The sequence below is a fragment of the Pan troglodytes genome, chromosome 7, assembly GCF_028858775.2.
Source record: "Pan troglodytes isolate AG18354 chromosome 7, NHGRI_mPanTro3-v2.0_pri, whole genome shotgun sequence".
NCBI lineage: Eukaryota > Metazoa > Chordata > Mammalia > Primates > Hominidae > Pan > Pan troglodytes.
In genome coordinates, this window is record NC_072405.2 from 7,416,269 (window position 1) to 7,434,332 (window position 18,064).

The window sequence follows — 18,064 nt, forward strand, 5'->3', positions numbered from 1 at the left end:
CTAAGTTAGCTTTGCAATAAAGATCAGTCCTCTTGAAGAAATTAACTAAATTTAGAATAAGACTAATCTGTCATAATTAACACAAATTTTCTCTATTTTTATATAGCAATGTTTTTTAACACAAACTTTGGATAACCTTAATAACCACAGTCAAAATTCACAACTAGCACATAACTGGGAAAACCTTGGGTACAGTGATGGCTTTTTCAATATAATACCAAAGGCACATCCATCAAAGAAATAATTCATAGTGAAGCTTCATTAAAATTAAAAACTTCTGCTCTGAAAAAGACACTGTCAAGAGAATGTGAAGCCACAGACTGGGAGAAAATCTTTATAAAACACATACATATAAAGGACTAGTATCCAAAACATACAAAGAACTCTTAAAACTCAACAATGAGAAATCAAACCACCTAATTAAAAAATGCGGAGAAAGATCTAAACAGACACCTCACCAAAAAACGGACACAGATGACAAGTATGCGTCTGAAAAGATGCTCATGTCATTTATCATCAGGGAATCACAATTCAAGACAAAGAGAAACCACCACACACCTACTAGGATGGACAAAATCTAGATACTGACAGCACCAAATGCTGGCAAGGAGGTGGAGCGAAAGGAAATCTCATTCATTGTCCATGGGAGTGCAAACTGGTGCAGCCACTTTGGAAGACGGTTTGGCGGTTTCTTATAAAACTAAACACTCTCACCATGCAATCCAGCAATCAGGCTCCTAGGTATTTACCCAAGTAAGTTGGAAACTTAAATTCACACAAAAACCTGCACCTGATGTTTACAGCTGGTCTATGAATAAACTGATGTTTATTCATAATTGCCAAAACGTGAAAGCAACCAACATGCCCTCCTGAAAAAGCTACACACTGTGAATGCAACCAAATGACATTCTGGAAAACTATGGCGACAGTACAAAGATCATTGTTTGCCAGGGGTTCCGGGGAAGGAGGGTGCACAGAGGGTCTCTAAGGCAGCAAAACTCCTGTGTGTGACACTACAATGGTGGGCAAACGTCAGTACACATTTGTCCAAACCACAGAATGCACAACGAGTGAGCCCTCTCAGGTGAGGACCATGAGCCAGTGTAGGTCCACAGATTGTAACAAACACACCATTCTGTGGGGGTGATGATAGTGGGGGGCTGGGGACCCATGAGAACTCTCTGTACTTTCTCCTCAAATTTGCTGGGCACCTAAAACTGGATACCTGAAAAAAACATTTAAAGTTTCTTCCCCCCAAAACCAACACACACTTCAGACGTACATATAACAGCCCAGGCGCGGTGGCTCACGCCTGTAATCCCAGCACTTTAGAAGGCCGAGGAGGGCAAATCACCTGAGGTCGTGAGTTCGAGACCAGCCTGACCAACATGGACAACTCTGTCTCTACTAAAAATACAAAATTAGCCAGGCGTGGTGACACATGCTTGTAATCCCAGCTACTCAAGAGGCTGAGGCAGGAGAATCACTTGAACCCGGGAGGTTGCAGTGAGCTGAGATCACGCCACTGCACCCCACCCTGGGCGACAAGAGCGAAACTTCATCTCAAAAAAAAAAAAAAAAAAAGTATAGATGACAATTGTGTAAAGAGAAGATCAGAAAAGGAGCTTTAACGAAGGCACTGCCAGCAATTGAATCTAGCTGGAGGATACGAGGAAGAATCTCCTATTCTTCTGCTTTTCTGCATGTTAGAAATTTTTCAAAATAAGAACTTAAGGCCAGGCGTGGTGACTCACGCCTGTGATCCTAGTACTTTGGGAGGCTGAGGCGGGCGGATCACGTGAGCCCAGGAGTTTCAGATCTGCCTGGACAACATAGCAAGACCCCATTTCCACAAAAACGGTTTTTTAAAATTAGCCAGGTGAGGTGGTGCGCACTTGTAGTCCCAGCTACTACAGAGGCTGAGGGAGGAGAATAGCTTGAGCCCAGGCAGGTTGAGGCCGTAGTGAGCCGAGACTGCGCCACTGCACTCCAGCCTAGTAAACGGGGCAAGACCCTGTCTCAAAATAAAAAATAAAAACTTAAGGAAAAAAAGTGGGTTTCAGGATTCATTAGGAAAAATGGGAGAACATAGGAAGACTCAGTTTAAAATTCTCAAGGCTCTATCCAGAAACAATAATATGGCTCATCTTTGACCAACATTAGTTATTTGTAGCTTCTCCAGTTAACTCTGTAGGCACATATAAATTCTCATCATTACATTCAAGAAGAGAGCTGTTTAGAGTAACTATAACATTCTGAAATTAAAAAAAAAAAAAGGCACGTAAGCACTAACGCTACCTAAAAGAAATTTCTCAGACAAGTTCAGATCGTAACCATATTTAAGCGCTTAACATAATCGGCTCCATTTTCCATAAGTTAGGAATGGAATTTAACGTTCATAGGAAATGTCTATCAAGAAGAAACAACTCCAGACCCTAAGAGAAACTCTTCTGCTCAGAAACTATTTCCAAGTCCTCGGAAGACAGGTACAAATCCTTAGCTTCCATTCGGCCTTAACAGCATCAGGAGGAAGTTGCCACACGTTTAACAGAAAGAAATATTTTATGATCCAGAATGCTGGATTTCTGACCTAAATTTCATTGTACATGAAAAAGAGCACTGCAATGGAAAAAGGGAGGAGGGGGGGAGGGGGTGGGGGAGGGCACGTCTAAGGCACACAGGGCCCACCTGGGAGCCCTTTCAATTACAAAATTCTAGACATACCAAACATATCTCTACACTCGTCAGGTAAAGGCCTTTCAGTTTTCAGTACAAAGGACTTCTGCCGGCTTCCTTCAGAAAAATCGAGGATTTAAGAAAATACTTGTCATGCAAACAAACATTTAGCCCACTTAACATTGAGCTATGGTCGTCCAAAGCTGCTTAGTGTCCGCGAGGAGGCCGTCCGGATGCGCGATGATTCAGGCCTTCTCCGCCAGCTCCACCCGGGACGCGAGCACCCGGCGTGGACCTCTGCGTCCCGGGCCCACGACGCCCGCGCCGCGGGGTGCGCGCCCTGCGTCCCCGCTCTCCTGGGACTGCGCCCCGAGTAACACGTGTAGGGGGCAATGGGCCCCTGCAAGCGGCGAAAACGCCGGCAGCCCTGGCCAGTTAAGCGGGGAGTGGGTCCACGCGGACCACAGCGGCAACTCAGCCCAGGACCAGCCTCGGGTCAAGTTCTCCGACTCCGCACTCGGGCACCTAGCGGGCCGCGCCCCGGAGCTACGCGGCCCCAACCTCACCTGGCCCGCCCAAACTGTGCCCCCAACTACCCGCACCTCCACCTGCGCGCCGCCCACCCTCGCCCTCCACCTGCGCGCCCCCGGCCTACTAGCACTCCCCACCTGCGCACCCCCTCACCTGCGCCTGGGCGGCGGCGGCGGCGGCCGGTGGCGGCCCCCCACGCAGGCCGTCCTCCTCCTCGGGGGGCTCGTCCAGCAGCACTCGGCCCCGGCCCAGCTTCCACATGGTCAGGCGGGCTCCGGCGTCCCTCCGTCCGTGCGTCGGGCTGTGGGTCCGCGTCCCTCCCGGCCGCCGGACGCTCTGCCTGCGGCTCCTGCGGGACGCGGGCCCAGTGGGCCGGGCGGGGCTAGGCGGGGGCGGGGCACCCCCAGAACTAGGCCCGCCCCCTCCCCACCAGGCCCGCCCCAAACCCTCCCCAGGACCCGGCCCGCCCCCAAACCATCCCCAGAACCAGGCCCGCTCCAAGCCCTCCTCAGGACCAGGCCCGCCCCAAACCCTTCCGAAGACCAGACCCGCCCCCAAACCTTCCCCAGGACCAGACCCACCCCCAAATTCGACGGGGCTCCGAATCCCATCCCCCACAGAAAGGTCAACCCCGGCCCCCTCCTCCCAGTGTGGTCCCCGCCACCGCCCCGGCGAGACCCTCGCCCTTCACTGTTCTACTGAACGACGTCCTCACCCCAGGCTACCCCGTCACCTGGTCCCCCCACCTTGACCCCCACCTACCCGCCCCTAGCTGCTTCCTCACCCGGAAACGCCCCCATCCTGAGCCCCCACCGAGCCCCTAGCCCTGCCCTATCCCCGGTTCCCTGGGTCCTCCTCTACCCCCGAGCCCCCACCCGGCCCCCGCAAATTCCCCTCTCCCGGTTCTCTCCTTCTCCCCCGCCGACCCCCACTTACTCCTGGGCTGCCCCCTCCCCCCACCCGCTCCCCGACCCTGGCCGGAGGGCGTGGCCACGTCCGCTCGGGTCACCAAGGCAACGGCCGGGAGCGCCGGGCGCATGCGCGCCGCTGGCGCTCAGGCAGCGGCAAGGCTGAGGGGAAGGTGGAGGGCGCACAGTCCGCGGAGAGGCGCCTGTACCCCAGCGCTTCAGGGCATCCCTCGGGGCCTCGGCGCCGGGCATCCGGGACTCGTCCCCTCCGGCGCCCGAGGTCGCGGGATAGTGGGGGCGCCGGGAGGAAGCCTCGCCCAGCCTTGGTGGGCGGTGGGGCCGCTGGGGCCTGGGGCGCCGCGGGCTCGGCCCGGACTGACGGCGGTGGGGGGCGGGGATGGGGCCGTGGTGCCGGGCCGCGCAGAACCCCTGGGACCCCCGCGGCGCCCAGGTTGGGGCGCAGGGCCCGGAGAACGTTTTCCCGCGTGGCTATGGCTTTGTCAGAATCAGGAGCGGGAGAGGCGCCCACAGATTCCTGAGGGCAGAACCGCCTGGTTCCCAGGCCGAAAGGAGCCGGCGAGGCGACCCCCGATCCCGGGACGGAGCCGCGGGAACGGGGGATTCTGGGCGTCCGCTCCCGCCCAGCAAATTAATTTTTCCCGCGACGCGCTTCGTATCGCTTCTTTCTCACACCAAATATGTATTCATGTGTTCAGTCATGTAAAAGCGCATTTTGAAGGAGGATCCAGAACTATGAGCTCCCTTGAAAACTGCAAGCTTCGTAACTTTACGACTCTTAAAAAAATGAAATGTACATTTTGAGTTTCCCAGAAGTGATGAGCAGCAAAGCTTTTAAGATGGAAGGGGCTCTGAATTGTCTTTGGGAGATGCCGGCCAGGATCCCGGAGAACCGAGGGGGTGGCGCCCGTGCCCAAGGCCTGGGGGGACCTGGGGCCCTGGCGCGGGACGCACAGGGAGGGCGGGGGCTGGGCCTGGCAGGAGCCCCCAGCCGAGTGGGAAGAGCCAGATAATAACCTAACGATACTAACCTAACTATACCGTCACCCAGAGAGGAGGGCAGCACCCCTCCCACATCCCTCCCTCCCCCGGTGACCGCTAAACCTACCGGCCACAAACATCACGAAATAGAATTAAACACTGGCGCCTACTAAGGACCACTCCACCCAGTACAAACTAAATTTGAGAGTTCCTCTTCACGCAAATAAGAAGAATGTTAAAAATGTATATATGCTCCTTTTCAAACAAGGCCTACTAGGCCTGGCCTCCTGGGCTAGGGGGCTTAGAAAATTGCAAATGCAAGATGGCATGGTGTGGCTCCGGGGTGCTGTCAAAATAAGCACATCGCAAGCACAAACTGATGAAAGGCAAAAACTATCAAGCAGAGGTTGCAAAACAAAGTCAGGATCCAAACACAGCCCATATAAAGACGCTACAAATAAAACACAGAAAACCAACTCAGAACACTTGGACAAATAACACAAATCCCCCTGGCTAATGCGAAGGAACACAGGGCTTATGCCCAGACAGCTGGCTTCCTCTCAGTCTAGCAACATCCACTCCATGAATTGTCATTAAACTGTAATCCCCTGCAAATCTATGACAATCTGGAAGAAGGTGAGGCTTGCTAAATAAAAAAGCTAACTTACTGAATATTTTAGACATTTAGTTTTCTTCTGAAGAAGAGCACAGCTGGTCAGGATATCTACAACCTAAAGGCCTGGCACAAATGAGAGGGAAGGGGGTTGGGTGGGAGAAGCCGGTGAAACGGCTGTTACGGAGCAGCAGGCATTTCTGGAATTTTGAGAAGAACTTTCCCGAGTACTATGAATTTGACTCAGTTCATTCATTAGCTCCTCTATGAGTTTTATATAATTAAGTCATGCTATTGTTAAGGTCCATAAGAGGCATACTTTACACAATCCAGTGTCATAAAAATACAATTGTTACCACTAAAAATCCATTTTGGGATCGAGAAAGTCATGGTTAAACAACCTTTTCATCTGCTGAGGCCTCAGTTGAAGGAAGCTATTCATTTTAAACTGAATTGCCCTTATTGGCTAATTTGGCCACTGAAAATTCACTGGTACAGGAACTCTAATTTTTTACTAAGTAAAGATCAAGCGTGTCATCTCTCTCTGAATTCAAAATGCATAAGGCTCAATTTAGTGAGATTTTGCTCTGGCAAACTTAATTTTAAATAGGAGTGGGGTTTGGGGTGCCATATAGAACTTTCTAGCAACCAAAGCTGTTTAAAAACTACAAGTTTCTTATCCATGGAGGTGATTCGGCAGAGGCTGGATCTTAAGACAGTTGTACCCTCAGTCCTCTGACTTTTTTAAAAAATGGATACATAATATTTTACATATTTGGGGGTACATTTGATATATTGTTACAAGCATGGAATGTGTAATGATCAAGTTAGGATATTTGGGGTATATATCAACTTGGGTATTTTTCAATTCTATGTGTTGGTAATATTTCAGGTTTTCCTTTCTAGCTATTTTGGACTATACAATGCATTGTTACTAACTATAGCTACACTACTCTCCTATCAAACATTGCCTTCTAACTGCATGTTTGTACTCATTAACCAACCTGACTTTACTTCTCCCCCAACATACACACCTTCCCAGCATCTGGTAACTACCATTCTATTCTCTACCTCCAGGATATCAGGATTTTTTTTTAGCGCTCACATATGAGTGAGAACGTGTGATATTTGTCTATGTCTGGCTTATTTCACTTAACATAATGATCTCCAGTTCCATCCATGTTGCTGCAAATGACAGGATATGATTCCTTTTTATGACCAAATACTATTCCATTCTGTATATGCACCACATTTTCTTCATCCATTCATCTGTTGATGGACACTTAGGTTGACTCCATATCTTTACTATTGTGATTAATGCTTCAATAAACATGGGTATGCAAATATCCCTTTGATATAACAATTTTCTTTCCTTTGGATAAATATCCAATAGTGGGATTGCTGGATCATATGGTAGCTTATTTTTAGTGGGTTTTTTTTTTTTTTTTTTTTTGAGAAATCTCTATGGCTGTACTAATTTATATTCTCACCAACAGTGTATAAGCTCCCTTTTCTCCACATCCATGCCAGCATCTGTTATTTCTTGTCTATTTTTTTCTTTTCTTTTTTTTTTTTTAGACGGAGTCTCTCTCTGTCACCCAGGCTGGAGTGCAGTGGCACGATCTCGGCTCACTGCAACCTCCGCCTCCCGAGTTCAAGCGATTCTCCTGCCTCAGCCTCCCGAGTAGCTGGGACTACTGGCGCGTGCCACCATGCCCGGCTAATTTTTTGTATTTTTAGTAGAGACGGGGTTTCACCGTGTTAGCCAGGATGGTCTCTATCTCCTGACCTCGTGATCTGGCCACCTCGGCCTCCCAAAGTGCTAGGATTACAGGCGTGAGCCACCACACCCGGCCTATTTCTTGTCTTTTTAGTAATAGCCATTATAACTGGAGTAAGATGATATTTCATTGTGGTTTTGATTTGCATTTCCCAGATAATTAGTGACGTTGAGCATTTTTTCATATACTTGTTGGCCATTTGTAAGTATGTCTTCTTTTGAGAAATGTCTATTCATGTCCTTTGCCTACTTTCTAATGGGATGGTTATTATTTTTTTACTGTTTAGTTGTTTTAGTTCCTTCTATGTTCTGGATATTAGTTCCTTGTCAGACGAATTGTTTGTAATATTTTCTACCATTCAATGCGTTGTCTCTTCACTCTGTTAATCGTTCCTTTTGCTGTGCAGGAGCATTTTTGGTTTGGTACCACTTGCCTATTTGTGATTTTATTGCCTGTGCCATTGAGGTCTTAGCCATAAAATCTTTGCCTAGACCAATGTCCTGAAGTGTTTTTTCTGCATTTTCTTCTAGGAGTTTTATAGTTTCAGGTCTTACATTTAAGTCTTTATCCATTTGAGTTGATCTTTGTATTTTGGGAGAAATAGGAGTCCAGTTTCAATTTTCTGCATATGAATATCCAGTTTTCTTAGCACCATTTATTGAAGAGCATGTCCATTCCCCGATGTCTGTTCTTGGTGCCTTTATCAAAAATAATTTGGCTGTAAATACAAAGATTTATTTCTGGGCTCTTTATTTTGTTCCATTGGTGTTTGTGTCTGTTTTTATACCAATTCCATGCTATTTTGATTACTATAGCCTTGTAATATATTTTGAAGGTAGGTAGTGTGATGACTCCTGATTTATTCTTTTTTACTCAGGATTGCTTTGGCTGTTGCGGCTCTCTTTTGGTTCCATATGAATTTTAGGATTTTTTCCTGTGAAAATTATATTGATATTTTGATATGGTTTTCATTGAATCTGTAGATTTCTTTGGACAGTATGGTCATTTTAACAATATTAATTCTTCCAATTCATGAACATGGGATGTCCTTCCATTTGTTTGTGTCCTCTTCAATTTCTTTTATCGGTGTATTGTAGCTTTCCTTGTAGAGGTATTTCACCTCCTTGGTTAAACTTATTCCTAGCATTGTTTTATTTATTTGTTTGTTTGTTGCAGCTATTGCAAATAGGATTGCCTTTTTTATTTCTTTCTCAGCTATTTCATTATTGGTATATAGAAATACTACTGACTTTTGTATGTTCATTTTGTATTCTGCAGTATAACTGCATTTATCAGATCTAAGAGTATTTTGGTTTTTCTTTAGTTTTTTCTAATGTAAGATCAAGTTATGATCTTTAGGTTTTTCTAATATAAGATCATGTTATGTGCAAAGAGTGACAATTTGACTTCCTCTTTTCCAATTTGGATGCATTTTATTTCTTTCTCTTGCCTGATTGCTCTGGTTAGGACTTTCAGTACTATCTTAAACAGGAATGGTAGATGTGGTTATTCTTGTCTTGTTCCAATTCTTAAGGGAAAGGCTTTCTGTTTTCCTAATTCACTTTGATGGTAGCTGTGGGTTTGTCACATGGCCTTTAATGTATTGAGGTATATTATTTCAATGCCTAATTTGTTGAGAGTTTTTATCACAAAGGGATGTTAAATTTTATCAAATGTTTTTTCTGCATCTATTTTCATATAGTTTTTGTCCTTCATTCTGTTGATGTAATGTATCACCTTTACTGGTTTATGTATGTTAAGCCATTCTTGCATCTCTGAGATCAATTCCACTTGATTATGGTGTATCATCTTTTTGATATGCTGTTGGATACATTTTGATAGTATTTTGTTGAGGAGTTTTGCATCTATGTTTATCAAGGATATTGACCTGTAGTTTTCTTTTTCTGTTGCATCCTTGTCTGGTTTTGGTATCAGAATAATGCTGGCTTCATAGGAAGAGTCAGGGAGAATTCCTTCCTCTTTAATTTTTTGGAATCACTTGAGGAGAATTTGTGTTAATTCTTCTTCGTAAGTTTGGTAGAATTTGGCAGTAAAGCCATCCAGTTCTAGACTATTCTTTGTGGGGAGACATTTTATTACTGATCCAATCTCATTATTGGTCTGTTCAGATTTTCTGTTTCTTCCTGATTCAATGTTGGTAGCTTGTATGTGTCCAGAAATTTATCCATTTCTTCTAGGTTTTCCAGATTGTTAATATATAGTGGTTCATAAGGGCCTCTAATTATCTTACGAATTTCTGTGGTATCAATTGTAATGCCTACTTTTTCATTTCTGATTATATTTGGATCTTCTCTCTTTTTTTCTTGTTTAGTATAGCTAGCAGTTTATCAATTTTGCTCATCTTTTCAAAAAAACACCTTTTTCTTTTGTTGTTCCTTTCTATCTTTTTAAAGTCTCCATTTGATTTTGTTCTGCTCTGATCTTTATTATTTATTTCCTTCTTCCAATTTTGGGTTTGGTTTTTTTGTTAGTTTTCTAGTACGTTGAGTTGCATCATTACACTGTTTATTTGAAATACTTCTACTTTTTTTTCTTTTTTTTTTTCGAGACAGGGTCCCACTCTGTCACCCAGGCTGGAGTGCAATGGCATGATCACAGCTCACTGCAGCCTCAAACTCCTATGCTCAAGTGGTCCTCCCATCTCAGTCTCCCAAGTAGCTGGGACTACAGGTATGCACCACCACACTCAGCTAATTTTTTTTTTTTTCGGAGATGGAGTCTTGCTCTATTGTCCAGGCTGCAGTGCAGTGGTTTGATATCAGCTCACTGCCCCCTCTGCTTCCTGGGTTCAAGAGATTCTCCTGCCTTAGCCTCCCAAGTAGCTGGTATTACAGGCGCCTGCCACCAGGCCTGGCTTTTTAATTTGTTTCTTTATTTTTATTTTTAGTAGAGACGGGATTTCACCATGTTGGCCAGGGTGGTCTCGAACTCCTGACCTCAAGTGATCCTCTTGCCTCAGTTTTCCAAAGTGCTGGGATTACAGGCGTGAGCCACTTTGCCCAGCCCACTCAACTAATTTTTTTTACTTTTTTTGTAGAGATGAGGTCTCACTGTGCTACCCAGGTGGCCTCATTCCTGTCCTCAGCAATCCTCCCACCTCAGCCTCCCAAAGTGCTGGGATTACAGGAATAAGCCACCATGCCTAGCCTTTCTACTTTTTTGATGTAAGTATTTATAGCTGTAAACTTCCTTCTTAGCACTGGTTTTTTGTTATCTCATAGGCTTTGATATGTTGTGTTTTGATTTTCATTTATTTCAAAACATTTTTTTATTTTCTTCTTAATTTCGTCCTTGACTCAGTGGTCATTCAGATGCATGTGGCTTAATTTCTATGTATTTGTACAGTTTTCAAAGTTCTTCTTGTTATTGATTTATAGTTTTACTTCACTGTGGTCTGAGAAGATATTTGGTATGATTTTGATTTTTAAAAATTTGTCGAGACTTGTTTTGTATCCCGACATATGGTCTATTCTGGAGAATGTTCCATGTGCTGATGAGAAGAATGTATATTCTGTAGTTGTTGGGTGAAATGTTCTCTAAATGTCAGTTTGGTCTATTTGGTCTAAAGTACAGTTTAAACCCCCATGCTTCTTTGCTGATTTTCTGTGTAGATGATTTGCCTAATGCTGAGAGTGGGGTGTTGCAGTTTTCACCTATTATCGTATTGGAGTCTTGCTCTCCCTGGAGATCTAATATTTGCTTTATTTATCTAGGTGCTATGGTGTTTGGTGCATATATGTTTAGAATTGTTATATCCTCTTGCTGAATTAATCCCTTTATCATTATATAATGACCTTCTTTGTCTTTTTTTTACTATGTTTCACTTAGTGTGTTTTATCTGATATAAGTATAACTACTCCTGCTTACCTTTGGTTTCCATTTGCATGGAATATCTTTTTCCATCCCTTTGCTTTCAGACTATATGTGTCTCACTTTACAAGTGAGGTGACTTTCTTGTACACAGTACATACTTAGGTCATATTTTTGTTCGTTTGTTTCAACAGTTGTCTATTGTGCACTTAAAGGTCATTTTTAAATCCACACAACTTACGTGTATATTTTATGTGAAAAGTTTAATCCATTACATTGAAGGTAATTATTGATATATGAAGCCTTATCTTTGTCATTTTATTAATTGATTTCTGGTTGTTTTGTATATCCTTTGTTCTTTTCTTTTTGTCTTATTGTTTGTCACTGTGGTTTTGTGGTTTCCTGTAGTGGTAACATTTGATTCCTTTCTCTTCCTTATTTGAATATTGGTTCTACCAGTGGGTTTTATACTTCCATGTGTTTTCATGATGGCAGGTATTGTCCTTTTACTTTGAGATGTAGGCCTCTGATATGGTTTGGCTCTGTGTCCCCACCCAAATCTCATCTTGTAGCTCCCATAATTCCAACATGTTGTGGGAGGGAGCTGGTGGGAGATAATTGAATCATGGGGATGAGTCTTTCTCGTGCTGTTCTCATGATAGTGGTAAGTCTCATGAGATCTGATGGGTTTAAATACAGGAGTTTTCCTGCACAAACTCTCTTTCTCTGCCTGCTGCCATCCATGTAAGACATGACTTTCTCCTCCTTGCCTTCCACTATGATTCTGAGGCTTCCCCAGCCACGTGGAACTGTAAGTCCATTAAGCCTCTTTCTTTTGTAAATTGCCCAGTCTCCGGTATGCCTTTATCAGCAGCATGAAAACAGACTAATACAGCCTCCCTTAAGTATTTCTTTTAGGGCCAGTCTAGTGGTGATTACTTCCTTCTGCTTTTGTTTATCTGGGAAAGACTTTATTTCTCCTTCATCTATGAACTATAACTCTGCTGAGTACAGTATCCTTGACTAACATTTTTTCTTTCAGCACAGTGACTATATTGTCCAATTATCTCCTGACCTGTAAGGTTTCTGCTGAGAAATATGCTGTTAGTCTGATGGAGTTTCCCTTATAAGTGACAAGATGCTTTTCTCTTTCTGTTTTTAGAATTCTGTTTTTGCCTTTGACCTTTGACAGTCTGACTATAAGGTGCTATGGAGACCTTTCTGAATTGTATCCATTTGGGGATCTCTGAGCTTCCTGTGTCTGAATATCTAAACCTCTTGTTAGAGTTGGGAAATTTTTAGCTGTTATTTTGTTTAAAAGTTTTCTATCCCTTTTGTTTGCTTTTTACCCTCATGGACACTGAAAATTTGAATATTTGGTCACTTTGTGGAGTGCCATTTGTCATGTAGTCTTTATTCATTCCTTTTTATTCTTTTGTTTTAATATTTGTCTGACTGGGTTATTTCAAAGGATCTGTCTTCACGTTCTGAAATTTTTTTCTTCTGCTTGATCTATTGGGGAAGCTTTCAAATACATATTTAATACATATTTTTTTCATTCAATAAGTTCTTCAGTTTTAGAATTTCTATTAGGTTGGTACAAAAGTAATTGTGGTTTTGGCATTGTTGGAATTTGCCATTTGATATTGGAATACAGTCTTAAATAAATGTGGTTATGTTATACATCATTTTAACGTACACCGCTTTATGTTTTTTGCTAATGACACTACTTGCTGTTTGTTTTATATTTATTTAGACTATGGAAATGATGTTAGACAAAAAGCAAATTTGAGTGATTTTCTTATTTGATTTCAAAATGCGCCATAAAGCAGTGGAGACAACTCACAACATCAATAACACATTTGGCCAAGGAACTGCTGATGAATGTACAGTGCAATGGTGGTTCAAGAAGTTTTGCAAAGGAGACAAGAGCCTTGAAGATGAGGAGCACAGTGGCTGGCCATCAGAAGTTGACAACCACCAGTTGGGAGCAATCATTAAAGCTTATCCACTTACAAGTACACGAGAAGTTGCCAAAGAACTCAACATCGACCATTCTGTGGTCATTCAGCATTTGAAGCAAATTGGAAGGGTGAAAAAGCTCAATAAGTGTGAGTGCTCATGAGCTGAGGGAAAATTTAAAAAAATCGTCATCTTGAAGTGTCATCTTCTCTTATTCTATGCAACAACAATGAACCATTTCTCGTTTGGATTGTGACGTGCAATGAAAACTGGATTTTATATGACAACCAGCGATGACTAGCTTAGTGGTTGGGCTGAGAAGCAGCTTCAAAGCACTTCCCAAAGCTAAACTTGCACCAAAAATAAAGGTCATGGTCACTGTTTGGTGGTCTGCTGCTGGTCTAATCCACTACAGCTATCTGAATCCTAGCAAAACCATTACACCTGAGAATTATGCTCAGCAAATCAATGAGATGCACTGAAAACTGCAATGCCTTCACCTAGCATTGGTCAGCAGAAGGGCTCAATTCTTCTCCATAACAACGCCTGACTGCACATTGCACAACTGCTTCAAAAGTTGAACGAATTGGGCTACGAAGTTTTTCCTCATCTGCCATATTCACCTGACCTCTTGCCAATCGACTACCACTTCTTCAAGCACCTTGACAACTTTTTCTGGGAAAATGCCTCCACAACCCGCAGGATGCAGAAAATGCTTTCCAAGAGTTCATCAAATCCCAAAGCACAGAGTTTTACACTACCGGAATAAACAACCTTATTTCTCATTGGCTAAAATGTGTTGATTGTAATGGTTCCTGTTTTGATTAATAAAGACGTGTTTGAGCCTAGTTTTAATGATTTAACATTCATGGTCCAAAACTGCAATTACTTTTGCACCAAACTAATACTTGGTTCTTTTTTATGATATCTATCTTTGGTAAATTTCTCATTTATATTCTAAACTGTTTTTCTGATTTATTTGTTTATCTGTGTTCTCTTGTATCTTGCTGAACTTCTTTAATATCATTATTTTGAATTTTTTTCCAGGATTTTACAGCTTTTTTTTTCATTGCTGGAAAATTATTATATTCCTTTAGAGGTGTCATATTTCCTTGCTTTTTTATGTTTCTTGCATCCTCATGTTTGTATCTGTGTATCTGGTATAACAGTTGCTTTTTCCAATTTTTTAAATTGACTTTTGTAGGATAGGATTTTTTCTGAAGATGTATCTATGCTTTTGGTTGGGTAGGGCACTTTGGCTTTGATTCTGGATGCATGCAGTGGTCTAGTCTCCATATGATTTCTTTGGCTATAAATAGTGTCAGTGGTATCTGTGATTTCCTCAGTGGCTTAGGGTGCAATTGTTAGTGGAGGCTGTGGTAGAGTTTTGCTGGAGACAGGGACACCAGGTCAGCCAGTCCTCAGGCCCCAGTGGTGGCAGCAGCAGGTCAGGCATGCCTGTCCTTGCCAGGGCACCTTCTTCTGGCACTGATGTTAGCCGGTCTATGTGAGCCAATTCTTTGTCCTCCAGGTGGCTTGCTTAGGTGCCAGTGGTGACAGTGGTGGGCCAGGGGAGTGGGTAGGTCCTTGGGCCCCTGGTAGCAAGCATGACATGGGCAATGGCAGTAGTAGTGGAGGGACAACCCTCTGGTTCCCACGTGGTGGTAGCCCCAATGGGCTAGGTGGGCCAGTCCCCTCCTCTCAGACTTTGAAATCAATGAGGTGGATTATGTTTTGCCATGGTACTCATTCCTCAGACACCTATGGAGCACGGAGGGCATGAGTGTCCAACAGAGTCTGTGCTCCCTACACCTAGTGGTTATATTCACCAAGTTAAAGTGAGACTCACATAGAAACTTCCACTCCCCTGAAAGTGGTTTTTATTAATATCAAGGAAACAATCAATAATATCTGGACAGTTCAGTAACCTGTGAACTTTAAGATCAATATGGCCTTAAAAATCAGCCTTCATATCCTGATACATTAAAATTTATATTTGTATCTACCCAAATTTCTCTCTGCACTACCTGAAACTGTAAGAGTATGTTAATATAACATTCTATACCCTTGCCTACCTTCTGTAAACCTTCTCATATACATTCTTCTATGACTATACCATGTCTGCTGTAGTGTAAGAACAAAGTATTTGCCAAATAAATATTCACTAATTGATCAATTCTCTTCAGTGAACAGTATTAACAAAATAAAAATAAAAGTTACATCTAATATTGACTGCTTTCTCTATGCCAGGCATTTGTTAGTATGTTATATACATTATCATATTTAATGGAAAGACCAGAGCAAATTGACCTGGACTGCAATTTTAGCTCTGCTAAGAAAGCACAATCTGAAAGGATTTCCACCAAACTGTAATGCTGGTTACCTGTGGTGGGTAAGCTTGGGGGAACAGAGTGAGAAAATTCCACTTTGGTTTATATAGTCATAGATGCATGAATTATAACACACACACACATTTTGTATAAGCCTTACATATCTAGTATATGTTATGCAGGCAAAGTGTTTAAAACTTATCTGCTGTTTTGAATTTTTAAGAAATTTAGTACTCTATAAAATGTAAAACATTTAAACATTGCAACAGATAGGGAATTTACAACAAATTTAAATTAAATATGATTGATATTTTCTAATTCATTTCTCCTATTTTTCATGTTCAAAGCCCTACCATAACCTTTGTGACCATATCCAAATATATACATAATAATGTGCATATATAAAAGGTCATACTTCTGCCATTAAATATAATGTACACCATAATAATGCTAACAATCACATATATATACAAAATTTGTTTTTTGTCTTGCTACTTTTCTATATTTTTCAAATTAAAAAGTTATTTGACAAATATAAATAATTTTGCTCTATAGCTTCCTCACTGTTGTGACCTTGAGCAAGGCATTTTAGCATTGTAGCTATGATCATCCTATAAGATAGGGATGATATTTCTTCATGGGGTCACAGAGATGAACAGATGAGACAGGGATGGGGCACAATATCGGCACTGAGATGTCATGCAAGTCACTGTGAGGCTGGGGAGGTTGAGTGCCTGCCCAACCCTGAGCCTCAGCTCTTCACTCACACCCTGAGAATGACACCCCCACCACCTGCAGAGCCACACTAGCACAGAATGGACGCATGCAATGTGTGAAGCACTAAAACCATTAACCCACTAGTTCATTGGCAGACAAGCTCTGTGTGGGGTGTTGAGGCTGCTCAGGGGATCTGGACACAGCCCTAATTCCTCCTCAGGACAGCCTTCCCCACTCACATTCCTAAATGAAGTATGAAGGCAAGGAAAAGCAGGAGTGCCCCACCCCAGCCCCTAGGGCCCCCTCCCAGAAGAGTGCCCCCATCCAAGGTGCCTCACCTTGCTGAGGCCAGTGGTGACCACCATGCTCTCAGTACCATACCAGAGGCCATTGTCTTTTCATTAATTCCCACTTCACTGCAAGGAAATTATACAATTATAAGAACAATAAATACACTTGCACTTGCTCAGCAGGCTTTATTTTCAAAGCACATTTGTATCTGGTGTCTTGTATGAGTCATTCCCAATATCTTAATTAACAAGGGTAATATTTCCTTTTTAAAAATTATAATTGTTGTTAAAGGTGTTAAAAAGTCATCCATGGCAGGTGTTAAGACAGAGAGGAAGACTTTATGCAGGGGTCACCGTAACAGCTGCAGGGACCACTGCAACGGGAGTTTGGCAGTGGCAAAGAAAGGATGGACTCAGTTCCAAATACAGCAAGGAAAAGTGGGAGTTTATAGCAAAGGAGCAGTGTGGGGGTATGTGGATGAAAAATGCTGAGAGGAAACATAAGAGTTAAGGGGGATTCTGGCTAAGCTGAGTGACTAGGAATCTTCTGAAGACAGGCCAGGGTGATTCCTGGGGGAGGGTGGGGATAAGGAATTTGACTGATATTAAGCGTGATCAGATATTGAGAGTGGGGGGATCTGGATAAACCAACCTAGCAGAGTTCTTGCTAAAGATGGGCCCTGCAGGTGGAGACAGAAGCCCCGGGTCAGGCCTGGTGGAGGGGAGGGCTCAGGAGGCTGACTAAAGTTTGGTCCGGGAGAGAGTTGCCATCAGTGAAATGTCCTTCTTTCCTCTGAACAATGTAAATCTATTACTTGTTGTGTTCCCTCTTGTTTATTAAGGACCAGCTGATTCATCTGGTGAGACTTTGTGGTAGAGGACATTTGCAGGATGGTGTGAGCAGTCAGGCATTTAATGAAGGATGTTTCTGTGAAAATAAAAGAAAAGCCAGCAGGGCACAGTGGCTCACGCCTGTAATCCCAGCACTTTGGGAGGCCAAGGCAGGTGGATCACCTGAGGTGAGGAGTTCAAGACCAACCTGACCAAAATAGTGAAACCCTGTCTCTACTAAAAATACAAAAATTAGCTGGGCGTGGTAGTGGGCACCTGTAATACCAGCTACTCGGGAGGCTGAGGCAGGAGAATCACTTGAACCTGGGAGGTGGAGGTTGCAGTGAGCCGAGACCGCACCATTGCACTCCAGCCTGGGCAACAACGTGAGACTCTGTCCCCACCTCCAAAAAAAAAAAAAGAAAAGAAAAGCCATAACTAATGGTTGGAAACCCAGCTTCTGAATCCACAGGGCAGCTATTCAAGATTTCTAGAATTAAGCTCAAAGCATCATTCAGTGGAGGTGTGAGGACCGCAGGGGTGATCTGACAGTTTCCTGGTGTGCAGTTTAATGTTTTTGGTGATGGCAGTGGGT

At 43.3% G+C, this 18,064-nt stretch overlaps 1 protein-coding gene and 1 pseudogene across 2 annotated transcripts in view; one reads left to right on the plus strand and one right to left on the minus strand.

Annotated features, from left to right (window-relative positions):
- The window catches only part of TDRP (testis development related protein), a 55,404-nt gene extending 51,425 nt beyond the window's left edge, over positions 1–3,979 (minus strand). The window contains exon 1 of one of the 2 annotated variants that reach the window (XM_009454724.5): positions 3,361–3,979. In XM_009454724.5, coding sequence (XP_009452999.1) covers positions 3,361–3,468 — 108 coding nt within the window. In that variant the 5' untranslated portion in view covers positions 3,469–3,979. The remainder of the gene's footprint in view (positions 1–3,360) is intronic. The other variant, XM_016959033.3, reaches the window with a different exon arrangement.
- Positions 3,980–13,098: 9,119 nt separating this feature from the next.
- LOC134810803 (histone-lysine N-methyltransferase SETMAR-like) lies at positions 13,099–14,241 on the plus strand (annotated as a pseudogene).
- The last annotated feature ends 3,823 nt before the right edge of the window (positions 14,242–18,064 follow it).